Raw genomic sequence first — 23426 nt, 5'->3', positions numbered from 1 at the left:
TAAATATATATTCATGTGCTTACAGCACATGAATAAAAATAGCATGACCCTCCTCAGAATAAAATTCCTGATTTTTTGACACCAAATGTAAAAAATAAAACACTTTATTTTAAAAGTTCACATTTCACTTCACCATAAAAAGATAGCGATTGCTACTCGGTGAATCATGGCGAAAAAAAACCTTGAAATGTATTCGCCATCTGGTCATTGAATAGGGTGATTCACCGTTTTAGTCAAAAATTCGCCTTACAGCACAAAATCGCCATAAAAACCTGGCGAATCAGCCTCATTGAATACCTCCCAATGTGTCAAAAGTAGGTGTAAAAATAGTCAAGCAGACATTTTTATGCATCATAATGACCTGTCATTTTTACCTTATATAGGAAATATAGGGTGAGATTTAATAGAATGAGAGATTCAGAAAGTGAGAGATTTTGTGAGAATTCTCCAGTTTTTTTAAAGCGGCAATCATTTACTTCAAAACCAGTTTGATTTTGAAGTGCAAATGATTGCCGCTTTAAAAAAACTGGAGAATTCTCACAAAATCTTTCACTTTCTGAATCTCTCATCCTATTAAATCTCACCCTCTGTCTTTAATTTACACATTTTATATTTGAGTTTATTTAATAAATCTGAGCGACGTTGGCATTTTAGCGGATATTTTTCACATCTCTCCCAGAGATGCTGGCACTCAAAAGGTTAAATATCTTTCGATCTACCCTTCCCATATACCATCAAGCCCAGGTCAAGGTCCTGTACAATGTCTATGTGACAAAGTGCAATTGCACTATTAATTATTGAGAGTAAGCTCTCAATAATAATTATGATTTTTTATTTCTCTAGTCACAATGACTTACTGTAAAGTTCAGAAAATGGTCCCCTGTCTATGCATATTATACTGTTATCCCTATTCTAAGGATGCTGTCAAAGCACTATCTACTTTACCATTTTAGTTTTATAGTTATTATATCAGCCCACATTTATGCATTGGGTCCCTGTTGGACTCTAAAACTTCTTTACAAACAGACAACTACTCACTAATCAAGTTTGCCATTTTTATAAAAAAATTAAATAAAAAAAATGACTTGCTAAAGTAATTTGCTGGTGCTTGATTTCAAAATATCTAACCACTATAATTTTAACAACTTTTTGTACAGTTGCCAGTTTAATTTTCAGTGCACGAAAATTGGAGCTAAATTATTTATTACTTCAAGCAAATGTCTTTCATAATTTTATTTAATTTTTTTATCCTCTTTTGTTAATGGATCATAAAATGACAATCTTTTATTGTACACTCATAAAACAAGTAGGAAATGAATACTTTGCAAATAGGTTACTGTGGATTGAAATGTCAACCATAATTCACTCTATGTAAAATTCACAATCAAGCAAAAAGGCCATACCTGTATCTGCTTTACTAATGTAGCCTCATCTACCCTACTGGATGGAGAAGCTTTCTTTACATTTTGTTGTGATAGGTTGAACATGGTAATTTGTGAAGTTTTAAATACAGAGTTATATATATATATATATATATATATATATATATATATATATATATTATATAATCTCTAGTCAAAATTGCTAAATCTGCTGCCTCCCATTCATGAATCCGTTTTAAACCTTCAATGTGAAGCAAATTATGCAAAATATGAATAAAAATGTTTTAAACACACTTTTCACTCATCAACATTTTAAAAGAGTGTCCACCTTATATTCATTTTCAGATCCCTTATCTTCCTTGTTCGAGTACTGGGTTCAGGGTTCCTCCCCTAAAGCTAACACTATGGGCCTTATTCTAGTTCAATCCTTCTTAGATGGACAAAACCATGAGCACTGCTGGGGGAAGATTTAAAATGTGCAGAGAGAATTAGATTTGGGTGGGTTATTTTGTTTCTGTGCAGGTTAAATACTGACTGCTTTATTTTTACACTGCTATATAGATCTCACTTTGAAGTAAAACCCCACCCAAATCTAATTCTCTCTGCACAAGTAACATCTGCCCACCTGCAGTGCACATGGTTTTGTCCATCTAAGAAGGATTTTGTCAGAAAGAGTGAACTAGAATAAGGCCCCATGTTAGTAGGATCTCAGAGCCAAGGCAAATAGAATCATGAGCAAGCTTAACACCCCTTTCATACCAGCCTAAAATCCCAGGTTGGGCCCAGGAACAACCCTTGACTAGCGCTGGTGTGAAAGGTTCCCAGGCCAAATTCCTGGTGTAAATTTGCCAGGATTTCAACCCTGGTAGCTAGCAGGGTTGCTCCCGGGACTTTCCGGACTTTCCGGACTCCAGGCTAGTGTGAAAGGGAGTTACCCGGCATCCTGGGTTGATGGGCTGGAAGAGAGCTGGCCCCAGTGCAGTGACAGTGACAGGCGGCTGGGGACATGACAGCGCCACATTTGGCTGTTACCTCGCCTATGTCAGCCTGCAGGACATTAGCAGATGCTTGTCCCGGGAAGCACTCACCAGCAGGCAGTCCGTGTTCACCTCCGACGGGTCCCATCTCACAAATGCTGGGGCGGTGTCCTTCTCCTCCTCCATAGCTCGGTGCTCCACCTCAGCCCCGTGCTCTGCAGGAGCATAACAGGCCCCGGAATCCTCCTCCCCATAGACCGCAGGACTCATACACACAGGCATGTCCCTCCACTCCACTCCTGGCCCCCGGGCTGCACTGGCTGAGCCCCAGTAACAGCTGCTGGAGTGCACCGGGAGGTCAGGCCTGTGGGTGGGGTGCCATTCCAGCCAATCCCAGGCACATGCACACCCCCTTCATCACCAAGCCAATGCCAGGCCGGCCCAGCAAGAGAATCCCACAAACCCCACTTCCCGACGCCTGCACTAACTCTCTCCCCTCACACCAGAAAACGCAGGGACTAGTCTGGTGTGAAAAGTGCCAAACCGGGAATGTCCCTGCATGATCCAGAGACCATATTCCCAGGTAAATCCCGGCATGTTCTGGTGTGAAAGGGGTATAGCAGAAAAACCATGTCTGTTGAAAAGGAGGGACACACACTATTGAAATGAAAGTTGGTTCCTCAATGAACAAGAGTTTAATGCTTGATGAGCATTGTGTTATAGATCAGGCACAAACCCATGTCTGCTTAATATCATTAACTATATTGAACCGTCGACTGAAGATGCAGCTCAATGTTGACTATATAGTTAACGATGCATGTATGGAGTTGGGGTCCCAGCGATGACACTGACGATCGTGTTAATGATATCCATCAGACCCCACCAATATAGTTAACAATATTGGTAGTGCCGCTAACTGCCTAATGTGTGCAGGGTAGTTCTTTTATTTAAAAATGTACCCCTTCATCTTCTGCTAATTAATACCTCTTGCGTGCTAATTTCAGCTTTTATTTTTCCAGATGCTGAATACTGTAGATCAGATGGGCTCATTTAAGATAGGGGTCTTGACAAATACTTTGGCCTCCATAAGATTGTCATCAAAATAAATACTCTAGAATGTCAGTTACCAAGATACTATTATTATACTTAAAAATTGTGATTTTCCTTTTTTTTTATTTCTAGAACCATGGAAGTTTGGGTGAGCGTGAACAATGGACAAACTGCTCTTACAAGCCCTAAGATAATCACTGCTTCCAGTTGTGTAAGTGATGCATTTTGCTATACTACTGTACATGCAGTATTGTGCAAACAATATTTTTTAGGGCATGGTTGGTAATCTAGAAATATCATTTGGTAAAAAGACTATATGGACACTTTTTCTTGGGATGGAAAGTCAATTTGGTCACATCAGTATGAAATTGGTCGCAGCAGCTTGGTCAGGGCAGCTTAGCATATGTGGCCTTTAGCAATGCAAATGCAGGAGGGATGCATACCACCTTCCTGCATTTGCGATTGCTAGAACTGTGTTGCAACTGCAGTTCAGGATGAACATTGCAACCATCAGTCTAACCTTACTGGGGCCAGGTAAAACTGTGTTGAAGATGCAGTACTTGGCCTTGCCATACCAGGGAAACATTGGTCCCCATTTTCCCGGTTGCCAGTCGCCTCTGTCCCATCCCTTCCCTCAAACGCCTCTGTCTGTCAATTGACATTATTTTGGATATTGGGAAGTGCCCCCTGTGCAGTTTCTAATCACCTTGGGCAGAGCCGGTGCAAGGTTTCTTGGCACCCTAGGCAATACTTATGCCTACTGCCCCCTACCCTCACATACAATACAGTACATCCATACACAGCACCAATAATTCTTATTGTCATACAGAGATGTAATAGTAGTATGTCAGGTACATACTACTATAGACAGGTAGTGGGGAGTTGCAGTTATACATGACAACTGGGGTAGGTGGTGGGGGTCAGGGTTGTGGTAGTAGTAGGAACTGGGTAGGAGTAGTAATGGATACACATGGCAGCTGGAGAAGGTGGTGGGGGTGAAGGTGATTGTAGTAGGGACTGCGTAGACATAGTTGTAGTGACACATGGCAGCTGGGGAGGTGAGAGAGGGGGGAAGAGAGAGAGGAGGAAGAGGCAGATAGAGGAGAGAAGAATAGGCATGGGGAAGAGAGGAGTGAGAGAGAGAGGAAGGTGGGAAGGAAGAGAGGAGCAGGGAGAAGGAAAGAGAGAGGAAGGAGGAAAGGATATCTTGTGGAATCTCAAGCTGACTCCTGTATTCTTTTCCATGCAGTACTTGGCCTTGCCATACCAGGGAAACATTGGTCCCCATTTTCCCGGTTGCCAGTCGCCTCTGTCCCATCCCTTCCCTCAAACGCCTCTGTCTGTCAATTGACATTATTTTGGATATTGGGAAGTGCCCCCTGTGCAGTTTCTAATCACCTTGGGCAGAGCCGGTGCAAGGTTTCTTGGCACCCTAGGCAATACTTATGCCTACTGCCCCCTACCCTCACATACAATACAGTACATCCATACACAGCGCCAATAATTCTTATTGTCATACAGAGATGTAATAGTAGTATGTCAGGTACATACTACTATAGACAGGTAGTGGGGAGTTGCAGTTATACATGACAACTGGGGTAGGTGGTGGGGGTCAGGGTTGTGGTAGTAGTAGGAACTGGGTAGGAGTAGTAATGGATACACATGGCAGCTGGAGAAGGTGGTGGGGGTGAAGGTGATTGTAGTAGGGACTGCGTAGACATAGTTGTAGTGACACATGGCAGCTGGGGAGGTGAGAGAGGGGGGAAGAGAGAGAGGAGGAAGAGGCAGATAGAGGAGAGAAGAATAGGCATGGGGAAGAGAGGAGTGAGAGAGAGAGGAAGGTGGGAAGGAAGAGAGGAGCAGGGAGAAGGAAAGAGAGAGGAAGGAGGAAAGGATATCTTGTGGAATCTCAAGCTGACTCCTGTATTCTTTTCCATATGAAAAAAATCAGCTCTAAATTGAAAAGGGGATGCACCCGGAAGATGATCACAGTGCAGGGAGGAGAAGGTCACAGGTCCTGGCAGCACAGCACTGTGCTGCCCGGACACAGATGAGGGGGGAGTCGGTGCGGGGCGGCGGGGGTCGGTGCGGGGTGGCGGAAATCCGGCGGTGAATGTTTAGAGCATCCCAAAATTCGGTAAAAACCCCAATAACAGGGTTTTTACCACATTTTTAGTTTAGAGAATCTCCCCCAATGTTTGAAAAAATTCAGTTAGAAGCTTAGCACATCTGGTCCAATATATTGTGTGACAACATCTTTGAGGAGTTAATGTTTTTCATTATATTATGCTATTATTTGTCTTTATTGTTCAAATTAAGTGATTTCACTACACAGATACTCAATGTGTTTTCAATCTTGAGCTTTATTATTTCCAAATAAAATTGGTCTTATTTGATTTTTAGCATGCACATATTGATAATCATATTTTTTGCATTGAAATTTGATGATGATGTTTTATGTTTTTGTATAAAACTTGTTTTGAAACACAGCATTTATCTGCGCTAACACAACAGATAAGTGTTTCTATAGTAGCAGCTGGAATGCTGAACAGAGATCACGTACCACAGGAATATATTTGTTAATGATCGCATACACAATTTGCAAGTTAATCACTGCCGTTTGGGTCAAGGGAGTAGAAAAAAACAAACAACACATGCAAGCTACTGTGTCTGAGAATTCATTAATACCTCTGCTGTCCTCTAAGCCTGTTAACATGTGTAAACTATAACATTTGAGCTCTATTAACAGTTCTTAGTGGTTTACACACAAATAATTAACTTTTCACCTGCTTCACCAATTTAGTAAGTGAAAATTATTCTTTCCATATACTTCACATGTATAAAAAGCTTTAAAAAAAAGTAAACATCATCCAGACACAAGAGACAATGGGGTAGATGTATTAAGCCTTAACAAGAGATAAATGCAAGGGTGATAAAGTGAGATAAATGTCCAGCCAATCAGCTCCTTACTGACTTTTTCAAACACAGCCTGTAACATGGCAGTTGGGATGTGATTGGCTGGACATTTATCTCTCTTTATCACCCTTGAATTTATCTCTTGTTAAGGCTTAATACATCTGCCCCAATGGGCCTGATTCGTGTTTGGAAGTAAAGAAAAAAAGAAACAACTGGGCAAAACCATGAGGCACTGCAGAGGGGTCAAATGTAACATATGCAGAGAGATTTCAATTTGTGTGGGGTGTGTTAAACTAAAATATAAATTGCTGTATAAAAATAAAGTTCTCTGACATAGATTCTCAAACTTGGTCAAAATCGATAGCTCAAATCGCACCGTGTGTCCACAGCTTAAGAACAGAAAGTTTTTAAAGCTGTGAGTTTTACCCCCATTGTTTCTCGATCCTTAATAATCAAAAGTATAATTTGTCCTCTACCCCTTCCCCAATTATACCTAGTTTTCACAACCCAGATTTCCCCCGGGTATGCATAACTTGTCTCTAAATATCTCTAAAGACCTGGCTTTGCCGCAATTTACCCAAATTCAACTGAACGGAATATTCCTACTAAGTATTGTTATCAATATTTACAAATCAAGCATTTCCAGTCTAAAATTGGGCATATTTTTTCCAATAGACCTCTCTCTAATTTTGAAGCTCTATGCTTTCATTGCACTTTTACTAAAGGTTTAATATCCATCCTCTTTATGTTAAAGACTGAGGTATCTTCTCCTCAATGCACCTTAAGTGAGAGTGCATGGGAAACTGACCTGAATTCTCCCTTATCTGATGAGGACTGATTGAGCTTTTGGAAAATGCTGCTTCTAGCTCAATTTGCGTCAAAATAAAATTTGTATAAGTTACTTTATAGATGGTATTACGTCCCCACTAGGCTGAGCAAAATGGTGCCTCCAATAGATGTTGGAGATGCTATGATTTTGAAGGTTCCTTTTTCATATTTGGTGGTCCTGCACTAAGCTAACTGACTTCTGGAAAGAGGTTATGGCATTTGCCTCAAATTTGTTGAAAACTTCCATTCCACATGACCTCAAATATATTTTGCTTCCTCTGAGCCTTCCTTCATTATCTAGGCACCAAAATAAATGAATGCAACATGTGATCTCTGGATGCAGAAAAAAGGAATGAATTCCTTTATTAAGGAATTGCGCTAGGGAGGGTGAAAGCAGCTTGATATTAATAGGCAGAAGAATTGTGAGCTTTTACAAGCGCTAAGGAAAGGGTGGTGGGTGGGTACCGTAGATATAAAGAAAATAGAGTACTAGTGCAGTAGCAATGAGAGTAAAAGATAGGTAAAATAAAAATAGATAAATATAAAAATAAAAATAAAATAATAAAAATAAATATAAAATTAAAATAATAAAAACAAATAATTCACGCGACCAAATTTATGTTTACACTCCTTATTGGAGTTGTGGAAGCAGTCCAGTAGTGTGGAGAGAGCTAGGCTGGCTACCCTGCACTAAGTGTGTAATGCCGCAAGACGCAGGCTGAGTACCTTTCCGGCGGGACTCCAGAGTTTTTTTCACAAGTGACGTCACCTGCCGGCTTTTACCTTGCGCTCGTATTTTTATATTTATCTATTTTTATTTTACTTATCTTTTACTCTCATTGCTACTGCACTAGTACTCTATCTATTTTCTTTATATCTACGGTACCCACCCACCACCCTTTCCTTAGCGCTTGTGATCTCTGCCACCACTTGCCAAATAGCTGTGGACTGGAAACAAAATAACACCCCATCACTACAAACTATATCTGGTTTGTGGCATGTCTATCATATGGAATTTATGACTAGCATTATTAGTAAATCCTTCAAATCCTGCAAATATCTTCTCCCTTCCATATATCAAAGGATTATCAAAACATATTTGGCTAATCCAGGGGTCCTCAAACTATTTTGCTCTGGGACCCCATTAGACAATAAAAAATTATTACAGGACCCCAGAAAGTAACTGCAGAAGGTCATAACATCACATCACATGTGTAGTCAGCAGATAGCACATACATGGCAGCATTGTGGAGGCACAAAATGATGTGAGGAGTCTAAAATAACAGACAATTCAGTTGGGACCCACTTTGGTCCAGTTTGAGAACTGCTGGGCTAATCCATACCCCCACTTTTTTTCGTGTATCTAACCAATTGTGGTTGTGGTAGGAACTTCTGCTGAGGATCCGCCCTTCAGTTTCTTTTACTTTCTCTCCTCTTTCCTTCTTCTTTTTCTTCACTTTCCTCTTGTTTTACTCTTTCTCTTGACTCTCATTATACTTTTTCATCTTTAGTTCCACCTATCTGCTGGTGATGCAGACTCTCTCGGACCTTAAGTTATATTTTGCTTCTACTTATTACACATATCTAAAAATGGACTGTTATGTAAGTTTTCTGATATCTGCACTTATTCATAATGATTCCATTGTATTGATGCAGTATCTTCTCTTATTTGCACGTATTCTTGTATATGTTCTTATGTCCCAGAAAAAAATCTTTAAAAAATAAATAAAAAACGAACAAAAGGAATTTTTGTTCACACAAAATAGACACACTCATAGTGTTGTCATTTGGATTTTTGTTTGCAATTTCCTTTATCTACAGATGGAGCGCCTTTCAGCCAGCACCAGGGTATCACCAGAATGCCCCCGCTGACAAGCGCCAGTGGAGAGGCGCTCCATCTGACTGGGATACACGAGCGTCTCACGTGCACACGTGTCCCAGTTTTCGGGCGGCGGGGGACGGGAACCCTGCCCGTCTCTGCTTCAGAGAGATGGGCAGGGTTAGGAGGGGTGCAGTGGTGGTGGGGACCGACGGGGAACTCCGTCGGAAGGGGATGCACACGCATCTCATGCGCGTGCATCCCATTCTGGTGGATGGCAGGGGGATAACGATTGGCGATCCGACCGCTATACGAGAGTGGCTCCATCTGTATCTACAAAGGCATAACTGTAGAGCAGTGATGGGGAAACTTTGGCCCTCAAGATGTTGTTGAACTACACATCCACAGCATGCCCTGCTACAGTTTTGCTATTTGGCCATTCTAAAACTGTTGCAGAGCATGCTGGGATGTGTAGTTCAACATCAGCTGGAGGGCCAAAGGTACCCCATCCCTGCTGTAGAGATACAATTTATAAGCTGTAAACTATGACTTGAAGTTTGACATCACGTGTAATATGTGACTTGTGATAAAGAACACCACTGATATCTTCAGACTGTATTTTATTTGTTCCATCTGCTATGGATATTCTGCATGCTCCTGGTTAGTTCTTTCTTGACATTTTTGACTTTGGAGAATGTTGGTTCTGGAACTTTGGGAAAAAACACCTTTGATCTAATCTGAACAAAATTACACATTTGGGCAATGAAACAGGGTAAACAAAGGAAAATAGTAATATGACAATCATAAAACACTATGGGCATATTCAATCCCGGACACTATTTCCGCCTGTGATTAGCGAAAGCATTGAAGGCAATTTCTCACAAATCAGATCCAACTTTTAAACAAGTTGGATCTTTTTTTTCATAAACAGCAGTGGATACAGGGCTGGCGCTACCCGCTCAGCAGCTTCCGCAAAGCAGGTAGGCGCTGGACTCAATAGGCGCTCTTTCTGCTATGCTCATGCTGCTGCTGTACCCTGCTGCAGTTGTAAACAGCCAACCACCTAGTGCCCCATCCGCTGTACTATACACCTTGGCTTGCTTCAATCGATGCATAGAAGCTGCAGAGAGAAACCTCCATCTAGGCAGTGCTAGCTGCTCCCCCTCCATCTAGTCGGTGCTAGCAGCTTCCCCTCCATTCAGGCAGTGCTAGCAGCTCCCCCTTTATCCATGCAGTTATAGCAGCTCCACCTCCGTGCAGGGTGGGCAGCGAGAAGTTATGAGAACTACCCATGTGGCTTTGACAGCTCGTGTTGCCGACAATGGCACTGCAGCATTTCCCTCAAGCTGCACAAACTGCAAGTAAGTCAGACACTTGCCTGCACGTTGTACTGTATAAAGTAGCAATGTTTGTCTGCACAGGAGAAAGTCCCTATTGGCACTGCTATTCAGCGTTTTGGTCTTAATGGACATAATTTAGGAAGTTAAGTACTTTTATCAGTATTTTTATATTCATTTTTAATTCAGCCACTCCTTATATATTTTTTGCAATACAGGTATGTCCCCACCTATGTTTCAAAGATATGGTCTTTACTTTATTGTACTTTTTTAAACTTACTGTACATATGTGATTTTTTTTGTTTGTTTTTTCGCTCTTTTCATCCACCATGTCCCTTTCTCCATGTCTCTCTCTCTCTCTCTCTCTCTCCATATCTCTTTCCATTTCTCTCTATCAGTCTCTCTCTCCATGGGCCAGAAGCACTAAGCTTCAAAAGTGATAAAATGGAGAGTGATAAACAGCCAGCCAACCAGCTCTTGCCTTACATTTTCAAACCCAGCCTGTAACATGGCAGGTAGGAGCTAATTGGCTGGCTGTCTATCACTCTCAATTTTATCACTTTTGAAGCTTAGTGCATCTGGCCCCATGTCTTTACCTGCCCTATGTCTTGCTCTCCAGACATTCCTCTCTCCACCACAAATCTTCGGCCCACGTCCATTTATGAGTTAAGGTGGGGAGGGAGCAAAATCATAGTTTGCAGGAGGGCGCCGAACACCTTAGCACCGGCCCTGAGCGGATTGTTGAATTAACAGACGTTTTCGCCAATACTCTGGCTTTCCTACACTCAACAGCCGGACCATTGAATTCCGGCTGTCGAGTTATAGTCAAGAGAAACAAAAAAGGTCTGGGATTCCGACTGTTGGGACGTTCAGACAGTTTGAATCTTGGATTAAATACCCCTAATACTGCTTTTTTTCATCTAAATGTCCAAACCTCTTTTGCAAGTGTATTTTGATCTGAAATGATATATATAGTTTATCTTAGAGTTGTAAAATATATGGATGTCTTGTAAATGATTATACTTTTGTTTTGTTTACAGTCCAGTGGCCTCACTGCTTTCATCGCAATACTTATTATATTGCTCATTATAGCACTGGTCTTATTTTGGTGGTTCTGGCCCCTCTGCTGTAAACTGGTAAGTTAATGCAAAAAGCCAGAAAATATACATGTTTTTTTTTTTTTGTATAATCTGTTGAAAATGTAAATAAATACCAGTTTGAGGTAGGTTATGGTCAACAACATAAGCACAATCCACGTCTCGACGCAGCGAGGCAAAAAATTTCAAACATTGGATAACTAAGCGACCACCTCAAGCAAAGTCATAGTTTATCATTAATCTAATTAGATTCTGAAGAAATGAAGAGACAGGATACAATATTTTATGAACAATACAGACAGTATCATAGAAATGAGAAAGAAGGTTCATGTTTTTTCTTTTCTTTTAATATTTGTATATGAATTTATGTTGGTAGGAACAAAACAAGACTTCCTGCTCTTTTTAAAGTCCAGGAAATAGACAATGAAAAGACAATAAGCAAAAATTGTCCTCCATATGGTGTCTTGGACACAAGTGATGTGCCAGATGTTTACAAATTCTCTAAAATCATTGCCTTTATGTTTTAGAGAAGGCAGTCATAGAAGCTAGCAGCTTAGCAGTGAGGCATTACCTGTTCCATCTCTACTAAAATATTTTAGAAATGTACTAGAAATGAAATTGATGGTTTGTAGTCCATTATAGCCCGTCATCTGTTATAATTTAATCCATTGCAAAGAAAAAAAAATACATTTATTTTAGATCTAAAATAATATTCCATTTAATCTATAATTGAATGTTTTTCATCCTGCTGGCAGTTTCTACATTTCCATGGTTTGGTCTTGCAGAACCGTGCTAATAGTTTTAATATTGGTAGCCTTTATAATCTCTTATAGTGGATATATACTTTTTTGATAAACAGTGCTCGCATTTAGATATCCGAACTGTAGCCAGATTATAAAGCAAGCAGTTTTTAATTTGTTATTTTTATTGGACAAAATAAATCAACATTAAAGCAATCATCATTTGTCCTTAAGAGCACTCTAAAATAGTGGTAATACATCGGGAAGCGGACTGTTACTTTGCATGCTTAAAATATAAACAAAATAAAATAAAAAATGGATATTATTCTTACAAACATCTGCTATTTCATCTGCGATTTCATCATCGGAGCTATTTTCAAATGGCAATCTTGATCCTTCCTGTTTTTCACATATGGAAGTCATCCGAATTTGTACTAGATAAAAAAGTTTCATAATGCATTCTAATTATAATTACCCAAAAAATATACTGTAAACTGTCACAAAAACACAACACAGGTAATAATAATAATACATGATGAGTACAACTTGTAAATGTGAGACTGATTATCTCATCTTTTGGTGGAATGCTCAGAATTCTAACCAACGACACTAAAGACACTAACTTGATACAGTACAGGTTGAGTATCCCCTATCCGAAATGCTCGGGACCACGAGCATTTCGGATAGGGGAATTTTCCGGTTTTTGGATATATTTTTTTGCAGCCATACTTACCTGTCCCCTGATGGTCCCCGGGCGTCACTCGGCGTCCGCGCAGTCCCCGGGCGTCCACAGCAGGCCTCCGGCATCTTCTCCTGGTCTCCAGCGGTCCCAGGAATGCATTGCGCGAGTGTGCGCGCGCACCGGTGACGTCACCGGCGCGCGCACACACTCGCGCAATGCATTCCTGGGACCGCTGGAGACCCTGGAGAAGATGCCGGAGGCCTGCTGTGGACGCCCGGGGACTTGGTAAGTATGAAAAGAGGGTTAGGGGTTAAAAAAAAAAAAAAAAATTCGAATGATTCCAAAAACCACGGTTTTTGGAATAATTCGGATAAGGGATGTCCGGATACCGGATACTCAACCTGTATTTGAAAGATTCTCAAGACAACTCTCATATTCTAGTAGAAAGATTGTGAATGTATGTCTGTATCACAATACAGAGCAAACCTTCTTAACCATCTGTGTTTCATTAAAATTCTGAACTGGTTTTCAGCAATGAAGCGCTATACATTATCTGTCATTTTTGTCATGTTGACAAGAATTAAGATGTGATTAACCCTTTGAGTGTTAACATCTCTTTGAGAGATGGTCAAAATATCCACTAAAAATGCTAGTGTTGCTCACATTTGTTATATAAACTCAAATAAAAAATGTTGCGTAAAAAAAAGATTTATATTTCCTATATGAGGTAAACATTACAGGTAATTATGATGAATACAAATGTTTCCATGACAATTTTCACACCTATTTTGACAAATTTGTGTTGCACTCAATGGGTTAATAATAAGAAGAATAACTATGTACAGATATGTCTTCATACATCTTTGCTGCAGTCACACCAAACAGACACTCTTGGCACGCCAGTTCATGTGAGAATCTTCCAGCGTTTGGCGTCTTTTTATTATGAAAATGCAATTCTACTATGATGCACCAGGCATTCGGGAACCCAAATGACCTGCCTTGATAACAAAATCTCCTGAAGAATGCTTAAAATATTTTTTTTTACTATGGTGATAGTCTCAATGAGACAGTAAAGGTGCATACACACTGTACAATTTTTTTTTTACAAACTTTTTTGACCAATTTCGTCCATTTCGGCCATTCTGAACGAAATTGGACAAAGTTTCTTTCAGTGCGACGAACAACGAATGATGCACATACCCACCAGTTGTTCATCAAGGTTGTTCGTCAACTCTGCATGCAGCTCAATTTGGAAATATTTCAAAAAGAGTCTATAAACTGTAGCAAGATATTTCGTCTTTCCTCTGTAATCAATATCTTTCGCCAACATCTTTCGTCCAGGACACTGGGTTCAAGAGAAATGTCTTTCAAGGAAATTGGTCAAAAAAATTGTACAGTGTGTATGCACCTTAATGAACACCAATAATGAAATTACTCAAAGAGCAAATACATATTGTCTCAGTATGCCGTACAGCTCTGTTAGTGTTTTGCATTAATTTACTGCTGAAATACATTAAAGTAGCAAACTTTTAAATATTGCTTGGCCAAGGGTGTTTTGGTAAATAGCGACATCAACATGTCAGCATAGAAGTCTTAAAGAGGGATAATAGATAAAAATGAGAGCTAGATTCTGATTTAAAGTGCTAAGCCATCCAATTAGGAGTAACCTAATCATTTACTGAATCCTCCCTCTTCCTGTACCCTAATATATTGGCCAATACAGAATCCTGTATAGAAAGTATAGATGGGAAGACACTCCAGAGGAGAATTCTCCATCTAAGTTATAGTATTGGCAGGGGTGCAACCTTCAAGCCAGTTATTGGCCCTTATTCAGATCTAATCACAGTACAAATGTGTTCTCAAAATGGGCAAAACCATGTGCACTGCAGGTGGGGCAGATGTAACATCTGCAGAGAGAGTTAAATTTGGGTGGGATGTGTTGAAACTGAAATCTAAATTACAGTGTAAAAATAATGCAACCAGTATTTACCCTGCACAGATACAAAATAACTCACCCAAATCTAACTGTCTCTATACATGTTACATCTGCCCCACCTGCAGTGCCCATGGTTTTGCCCATTTTGAGAACAAATTTGTACTGCAATTAAATCTGAATAAGGGCCATTGTGTGATGCGTTCTGGAGGAGACTTTGCATGCCATGTTTATGCTTTAAATTCTGTAATAAGGCCTAACTATGCTTGATATCATCCCTGACTGTGGTCCAAACAGCAGAGCAGGGGCCTCCACACCAGATTAACCAGCATCAATGGGCTTCCGGTCATTTCTAGGCATAGCAGCTTCAAGCCAAAAAGATATATATTGTTTTAGTATAGATGCACAAAAATCATTACATACCTTTTTTTGACAGATATTATACACATATATTATTTATTAACAGTTTCTTATATAGCACAGCATATTATTTAGCATTTTACAATAGGTTTACAATATAGATAACTGTATAATTCTTCCATTTTCATTTGCTCTGTGCTACTGCTTTTTTCTAGGTTATCAAAGATCCTCCACCACCACCGCCACCAGCACCTGTTGAGGAGGTATGCCATGTGGAATAGTAAATAGTACTGCTCTAACAATTACAGAACTCTGTGGGGTGTGCTGTTTAAAAAAATTAGAGAGAACATTTCTGTTAGAACCCTTATACATAAAAGTAATAGTCCTCTAGACACAGCTTATAAATAAAATATAATAATAATAGTAATTATAATAATTATTATAGTAATAATAATAATGTTAGATTCTTGTTATTGAAAGTAAACTGACTTTTACTTTGGGGTATGTTTACATTTCCTGCTACTAAAAAATGTTAAACGGACAATATTGAGGAGAGGATCTGTGACCAGTGCTTTGTGGGTGTGGCCAGAGCCATGGGGTGTGTGGCCAGAGCCATGTGGGCACATACAACCCCTACACTATTAGCCTCAATGTGGGCCAGATGTACTAAGCTTGAAAAGTGTTAAAATCAGCCCCTTAATGTAATATTACAGACTGTGTTTGAAAATTCTGGTTAGGAGCTGATTGGTTGGTGGTTTATCGCTCTTTATTGTATACCTTTTGAAACTTAGTACATCTCGCCCTGTCTCCTTAAATACATAAAAATAGTAAAACTGTTTTATATTGTGAAAATATAGAAAATACGGTACTTATGTATTATCTGGGCTCCCATGTTAAATGCACCCCATTTTTTCATACCCCTACTATCCAATTATGCATGGAGTTGATTCTATATAGTGTAGCGAGCGCAGCGAGCCACCGTGTCCGAAGCGTGGCGATAAGAAAAACGGGAGCCCAGATATTACATAAGTACCGAAAATACAATTTGAATATTTATTCAAACACTGTTTATAATTTGCAGTAATAAGCTGCCTACTTATTTATTTACATAGGAACCAGAAGACCTACTACCCAATAAGAAATGGCCTACAGTGGATGCCAGTTACTATGGTGGACGTGGTGTTGGTGGTATTAAGAGAATGGAGGTTTGAAATGTTATGCTCTACATTTTATGTTTGATTAAGATATCTGAATTATTTTCCATATTGCTAAGGGAAAATAATACAGTTACACATTCCCAGTGTGACTAAACATAACTTATCATACCAGTGGTGTATTGGGTGCAGTGCACATGGGCCCCTGAGTCCCAGGGGGCCCATACTGAGACTCTACTGCACACTGCGTTGCTCCCGGCAGAGAGGAGGGGTCCCGGCTGGAGGAGGCTGCAGTGGCGTAATAGATTTATGTGTGTGTGTGTGTGTGTGCAGAAAGGATTTCAGTGCATTCTGTAACAGTGCTATTGCATCAGATTCCTTTGCTCTGCAGGACACAGTGGGGCAGATGTACTAATCTGCCTATAACGTTTTGAGAATAACGAGTCCCGCTTCTCCAGCATAACGTGGAGAAGCGGGCAAACGTTATAGGCAGATGTATTAACCCCCCCCCAAAGCCGATAAGGAGAGCCGTTATCCCCAGCGTTAACGGCTCTCCTTATCGGCTCCCTCGCCGCCCCGCACATGCGCAGTCGCCGTCGCCCCCCCCTGCCCGGCTTACTGGGCATGCGCGAGATCTCGCTAAAACCGCGAGATCTCCAGCGCAGCCCAAGCCAGACGCAGGGCTAGCGTTGTCCCCATAGTGGGGGGTAGGACAACGCTAGCCCTGAGCTGGCGAAGCGGCCGGGGTGAATTAACGCCTTGAAGGCTGTTAATACATCACCCCGGCCGTTAATCCCTGGGGGGGATTGCAGGGACACGTTAGGTGCGCTAGTAATACATTAGGACAGACGTAATCCCCCCCAGTTAACCAGCGTTAAGTGCATTTTTGCACTTAACGCTGGTTAATACATCTGCCCCAATGTCTGGTGATACTAGATCTTGTGTTAGATGCTGCTGACTCTCCTTCAATTCCACAATAAATGGTGGTCCCTGCTGCAGGATGCATGCTATAGGAGCATATTGGACTTCTCATTTAGGGGGTAAGGAAGGAGCACTACCTACCCCCTCCTTCCTCACTTTGAGACCATGTGGGATATTTATAAAACAAAAAAAGATATAGTGGAGAGAAATAGGGAACCAGACAATCAGCTCCAAACTGCTATGTTACAGCCAACCTCTAACTGTTATTTTACAGTCAGTGTTTGAATAATAGGGGTTATTCAGACCTGATGGCTGGGCTGCAATTTTGCAAGGCGAGGGTTTATCGTTAAACTGTGCATATGTATGGAGCGTAGTAAGCATGTGTGAGACCATTTATCAATTTGGGGGTGGTAACCGGCTGTTTTCTGGGAGTGTCAGGGAGAACGCAGGTGTGCCCAGGTATTTTCACAGTATAAATGGTGGACAATGTCTAGGTTGACCAATAATGGTCAACATTGACTTGGTCGACACCTTGAAATGGTCAACATTGACAAAGAGTCGGCACAAGCTTATGGTCAATGTCGACCTTGTGTATGTCGACCATTTCAAGCTGTCAGCCTAGTCACTCTCATCCATTAATGGTCGACCAAGTGACTGTTGACCTAGACATTGTCTACCCAGTGACCGCATACCGTTTTCAGGGAGGGTGTGTGATGTCAGCTCCAGCCTCAATCGGAATGTTTCTATTGCACTGGTAGAGTAGTGGTAGGGTAGAGCAGTGGGTTACGCACAGACTGCACGCGCTGGAAAAATCATTCGATGGTGAGTGAGTTGGGAATGGATTTGCAGCTATTCACTAATTGTCGTGAAGTGGAGTGGGATAAAGTACCAACCAGTCATATATTATTATGATTCAAAACAGGTCCACCAAGTGGACCTGTTTTGAATCACAATAATGTAATTACAGTAAGTGTAACTGTGCACTTCAATTGTGTTCTCAGATAACATTTGTATTAAACTTATCTTATTGATGTTAATCAGCAGGCAGAAATATACAGGAAATATGGCATATTTCTCCTTCTTAGTGTAAATGCAACATGCATTTGAATTTAGCAATCCATGGAACATTTCCATATGACATCAGTTCCTCATAGTCTCACAAAGAAGTTCTGAGAAATGTTCTCGTTTGTTCCCCTTGATCTGAGAGTCAGCTGAGAATATAGCGTGCTGTTTCCGTTCAGTTTATGTGTGGAGCGTTGTTGTAGGGTTATGGAAGAAATTAGTTAGGCACAGTCAGTAAGAAAGGACAGTACTCTTGAAATAAAAAGCCTTCATTGTATTAATAACATCCATACGAACTAAATGAGGCAAAAACCAAATCACTGAAATGATTAACATCGAAGATTCTGTTGCATTATTGCAGAAATGAGGTGACGTGGCTAACTGAGAACTCATTTACTTTATGACTTTTTTATTCTCTAAAGCCCCAAACACACTAGAAGATAAAGTGAAAAATATAGTTCTATATAGAGGGATCAATAGTTCAGTGTGCTTCTGTGTGTCGTTAATGAGTGACATCTACCGAACATGCAGATCAATTTGGCAATATAGCCAAGCGACCTACAAGTTTCGCAGGTTTGGTGACATCACTGAAAGATATCGGCAGCACATATTGTTCAGTGTGGAGGCACAATATGGTTAACTATAATATGGTTAACTATATTGTTCTATAAATATATTGGCTATTCAATGAACTTCATTGTCTCGACTGGTGGAACATATATATATATATATATATATATATATATTTATTAGTAAGCCCACTCGAAGCAAATGCTTTGAAAGCTAGTAAGGCAGCTAACTGTACATGATTGCATCTGTGAGAGAGAAGAAGAGATGTAGGGGGAAATTTACTAAGAATACTAATACAAAAAATTGTATTCATATTCTTAATACGAATGACTACGAATGACTACGTCTGCATACGGCTGTTTCAGCCGTATGCAAAGTCGTGTTCCAGAGGGGAATTTACAAAGCAGTCAAATACGACTGCTTTGTAACCCTCTGATGATTTGTATTGGCGGTCGTATATACGGCCGCTAATACAAATTCCTACAGGCAGTCTGCACGGATCAGTCAGATCCGTGCAGGCTGCAGAGTGTTAAAAAAATAATAGAAAAATAAATAAATAAAAAACAGTGTGGGGTCCCCCCACGGCTGTAACCAGCATCAGGCTGAAAGAGCCGGGGCCAGTAATAAAAAATCAGGAAACCCGACAAATAGGGGTTCCCCGGTTTTTTTTAAACCAGCCCCAGGCTCCAGGTCTGGGGCTGGTTCCCAAAATACCAGTCAGCCTGGCCAGGGGCCCTGGGGTAGTGGGGATCCCCCAATAAAGGGGTCCCCCCCCCCCTCCAGGACTTACCTGACCAGGCTGAAGCCTAGTGCTGTCCTCGATGCCCCTGGGCGGTGGGCATCGAGCTGATTCAGTGTAAAAAAATAGAATAAACTTGTTTAATACTGTGGAACTATGAGTCCCAGCAAGCCTCCCCCGTAAGCTGGGACTTGGAGAACCACAAGTCCCAGCATGCGGGGCATTAAAGGGCCCGCTGGCACTTGTAGTTCCACAGTAATAAAAATAGTCAAATAAACACCCACACACAGACACAATAAAAATAAAACTTTAATACATCCAAAGCCCACACATACTGATACTTACCTATCTTGAGCCTGTCAGTAGGTCCCTGGGTCCGGTGCTCCATGGGCCTCCATGGTCCAGGTCCGGGGGTCCTGGTCTCGAGGGTCCGGGGCCTTGGTTCCGGTGCTGGTCCGGGGCTCCAGGGCTGAAGAGTTCAGGGTCCTGGATCCGAAGAAATCCATGGGGGACCTGTGGAAGGAAATCTAACACACCCAGGTCCTCCTGCGAAGATCTGTCCTCTTGATCCGACGTAGTCCTGGTCTTCTGGCACATACCGACGATTTTGGCAGCTCCCCGTATCGGATTGAGGAGAGGTGATTGATGTTTCATCTTCCGCGCCTCTCCTCTGAATTATTCTATTAATCAGGAGCCGGCAGTCTCGGCTCCTGATTGGCCGCTAGGCGGCCAATAGAATCATTCAGAGGAGATTTTTTTTCACAAATTTTTGTTAGTAAATTTCCCCCGTAGTTTCACTTGCTGCCAACAGATGGCAGTTTTTCGGTGACACACAGAAACTAGACATATATAGTATCTGCACCTTGATAAAGAACCGCACTGGCTTGGAACACACCGATTTAATTAAAACATGGTGACAAACCCTATTCCGGAATGTAATTGTATCATCCGGATGGGTGACAATTAAGTGTGTACCGAGAGACTATCGAACTGCTGACTAATTCTCCAGCAAAGGTGGTAACAAGTTATTCCCCTTAGGATGCAGTACTCTCTCCTACAGGAATAGCAGTAGCTGACTTTCATGCGCATTGCATGACATCTACTAGGTCACCCCTGCAGCTGGATAAATCTGTAGCCGAGTGCCTGGTCGCCAGGTCATCAGAAACGCCACTGCTGTGTTCCTGGGAGACATCACTGGCCTCCTCTTCTTGCTCCCTCCTCTCTCCACCCACCCAGTGGCACAAGCAGCCTCCATACAGAGCGTCTCTGTCCGGCTCCGCTGAGTAAGGAGTTATATGCATGCGTGTCCCCCTTCTGTTGGATGGCGCACTGCAGCAATTGGCGATTCTATCGCCAGGAACAGCTCTAATGAGAGCTGCTCCATCTGTACATATTAAATAGTGGTACAAATTAAGCTACAAGGAAAGTTAGACCTGGGTGAGATTTACTAAGCACCAGCTTCTACGGACATTGGAAGCTTCTGCTGCTGCTACAGCAAGCAGGCGCTTCCTAGCACTGCTCGCTGGGAGCAGTAGTGCAGCAACCACAGCAGAGGGGCACCTGGGCGGACAGGTATGTGTAAGGGCAGATGGATAAGATACAGAGAGATGGGCATGCGAGGGGCCATCACATTCTGAAAGCCTGCCGCCCTCAGTAGAGAAGACCCAGCTGGTGCTCTGAGACAGTCCCAGGCCTAGCTGTGGGTCTTCTGCTTGGGGATGCCGGAGTCTGCCATCACTGAGAGGGATAAGTGCTGTAGTTTAGGGTATAGAGGGTTCAGTAGTGTAATGGCAGGTATAAAGGAGTCAGTAGTGTAGTGATGGGTATAGAGTGATCAGTAGTGCAGTGGTGGGTATAGAGGGGTCAGTAGTGTAGTGGCGGGTATAGAGGGTACAGTAGTGTAGTGGTGGGTATAGATACCACTACATCTTATGTGATATACTGTATTGTCTCACAGTTACATCAGTTTGATTTCTTTTTAGGTTTTGTTTTATACCCATACAGTATTATAATTCATTAATCATAAATTGTATTTTGTTGCAGGTGCGTTGGGGAGATAAAGGTTCTACGGAAGAGGGGGCAAGATTAGAAATGGCCAAAAATGCTGTTGTGACAATACCAGAGGAAGAGGAACTTCCTATGCAACCAAAACCTAAGAAATCTAAACCTACCCCATCAGTATCTCAGACAAAATGGTACACTCCAATCAAGGTAGGTCTTGAAACTAATATATTGTAACAAAATTGTGGCTTAAGAGGGAGCTCACGATGGTATGATCCCACTGTGCACACTTTACACACTCCCGACACTCAATTTCTATAGGAGCCACTGGGTGATGCATAGGCATCACGGTCCTGCTACACCATGGTGCTATATGTAGCAAAGCTGTAGCGGAACACATCTGTAAGCACCAGGGCTAATTTTAAGAAGCAGCAGATTTTGTAGACCACTGCTTCTCAGGGTGTCTACACACCAGACTTTCTATTTATTATTAGTGTCCGTAAATGTACCACTTCCAGTAGGTTCCAGTTCAGGTCACTAAGCATTCACAGATCCATTCGCAAATCCCAGAACATCAAAGAGTACTTTCCATCTGAGTAAGTCTGATCAACTCTGAGGTGTTCTCTAATATGGGACAGAGACAGGCTGGAAGTGATCAGTGATGACGTCAGAGACCCACCCCAAAAATGCCTGGTCACTTGGTTTCAAACACACCCAGAAAACACCATGTTTCACTTTCCCCCCAACACTGGTTTCCTGTCCATCCAAACTGTGATTGCTGTAGGTTTGCACTTTGAGTAACAGATTCTGTGCACGCAAGAACAATGCAAACGCATGCACTATGTGAACACATGCACAATGCGAACGCGGCACGTGGAGAGGTGGCCGATAATTGCTTGATTTGCATTCTATCTAAATAGTGAACCATGCTGAATCAGTCCTTTCATTCTTTCATTTGATGTGCTTAAAAGTGGCATGTGCCATTTCAAGGAACATGGCAAATTCCTGTTCTTAAGAACCTCCAAAATCAGTCTGCCCATAGTTTTTCTGTTTGGTGAACAATCCAAAAAATGTGCCAGGTTAAAACTGCAAAATCATCACTTTAAAGTCAAACCTATATTACCAGCTAAGTTCAAACCCTCATCATTCATTCCAACTTTTACCCTTTACCTTAAAATGCAGTTCGGTTTGGATTCTTGTACAGCGTGGTTAACATTAACACTGTGCAAAAGGGAGGCTTTTTATTATATTAATGGAAGCCTTCCTTGGAATATTCTGTCCTACAGAAATGTCACTTGTAATTCCACAATACATCACATTATAAGTATAAGGAGAAGAGATGAACTCTGGCACTACAGAGAGTTGGAGATTGGAAGGGGTGTGGATCATTGTGTTGACAGTGTGTAGGTCGACATCCAAAAGGATGACCACTATTGGTCGACAGAAAAAGGTCAACACATGACAATCGTCGACATGCATTAGGGCGACGTGATCAAAAAGTCGACAATAAAAAGATCAACGTGGAAAAAGGTCAACATGTTTTTGTGGTTTCCATGTTGACATAGGTCAACATGGACACCGTATTAGTCCAATAGCAAAGATCTGTCCAGATTCACGACAGTTGTGACCCAGGATTGAATACCCCCTAAGACTTATTTTAAACAGCAACATCTGGGTGACTATTCTTTATCAAAATGGAACATTTCTATTGTGAACGAATAAGTTACTGTACAGTAAGTCATTAATATCCCTTTCAGACAGATAAGTGAATTGCTGGTTAAGCATTTAGACTAAGTAATATGCAGGTCAACACGGGTCATTTTTCTTTGTGAAATGGTCAACCCGGGTTGAAATTTCT

At 41.4% G+C, this 23426-nt stretch overlaps 1 protein-coding gene across 1 annotated transcript in view; it reads left to right on the top strand.

The window, feature by feature from the left end:
• The window catches only part of ANTXR2 (ANTXR cell adhesion molecule 2), a 182744-nt gene that overhangs the window by 94324 nt on the left and 64994 nt on the right, over nucleotides 1-23426 (top strand). The window contains exons 12-16 of the mRNA XM_083175623.1: nucleotides 3542-3620; nucleotides 11350-11445; nucleotides 15337-15384; nucleotides 16234-16326; nucleotides 21611-21778. Of these exons, the coding sequence (XP_083031749.1) occupies nucleotides 3542-3620; nucleotides 11350-11445; nucleotides 15337-15384; nucleotides 16234-16326; nucleotides 21611-21778 (484 nt within the window). The remainder of the gene's footprint in view (nucleotides 1-3541; nucleotides 3621-11349; nucleotides 11446-15336; nucleotides 15385-16233; nucleotides 16327-21610; nucleotides 21779-23426) is intronic.

This window comes from Crinia signifera, chromosome 1 (assembly GCF_055691185.1).
Source record: "Crinia signifera chromosome 1, ASM5569118v1, whole genome shotgun sequence".
NCBI lineage: Eukaryota > Metazoa > Chordata > Amphibia > Anura > Myobatrachidae > Crinia > Crinia signifera.
This window is presented reverse-complemented; position numbering and strand designations above follow the sequence as displayed.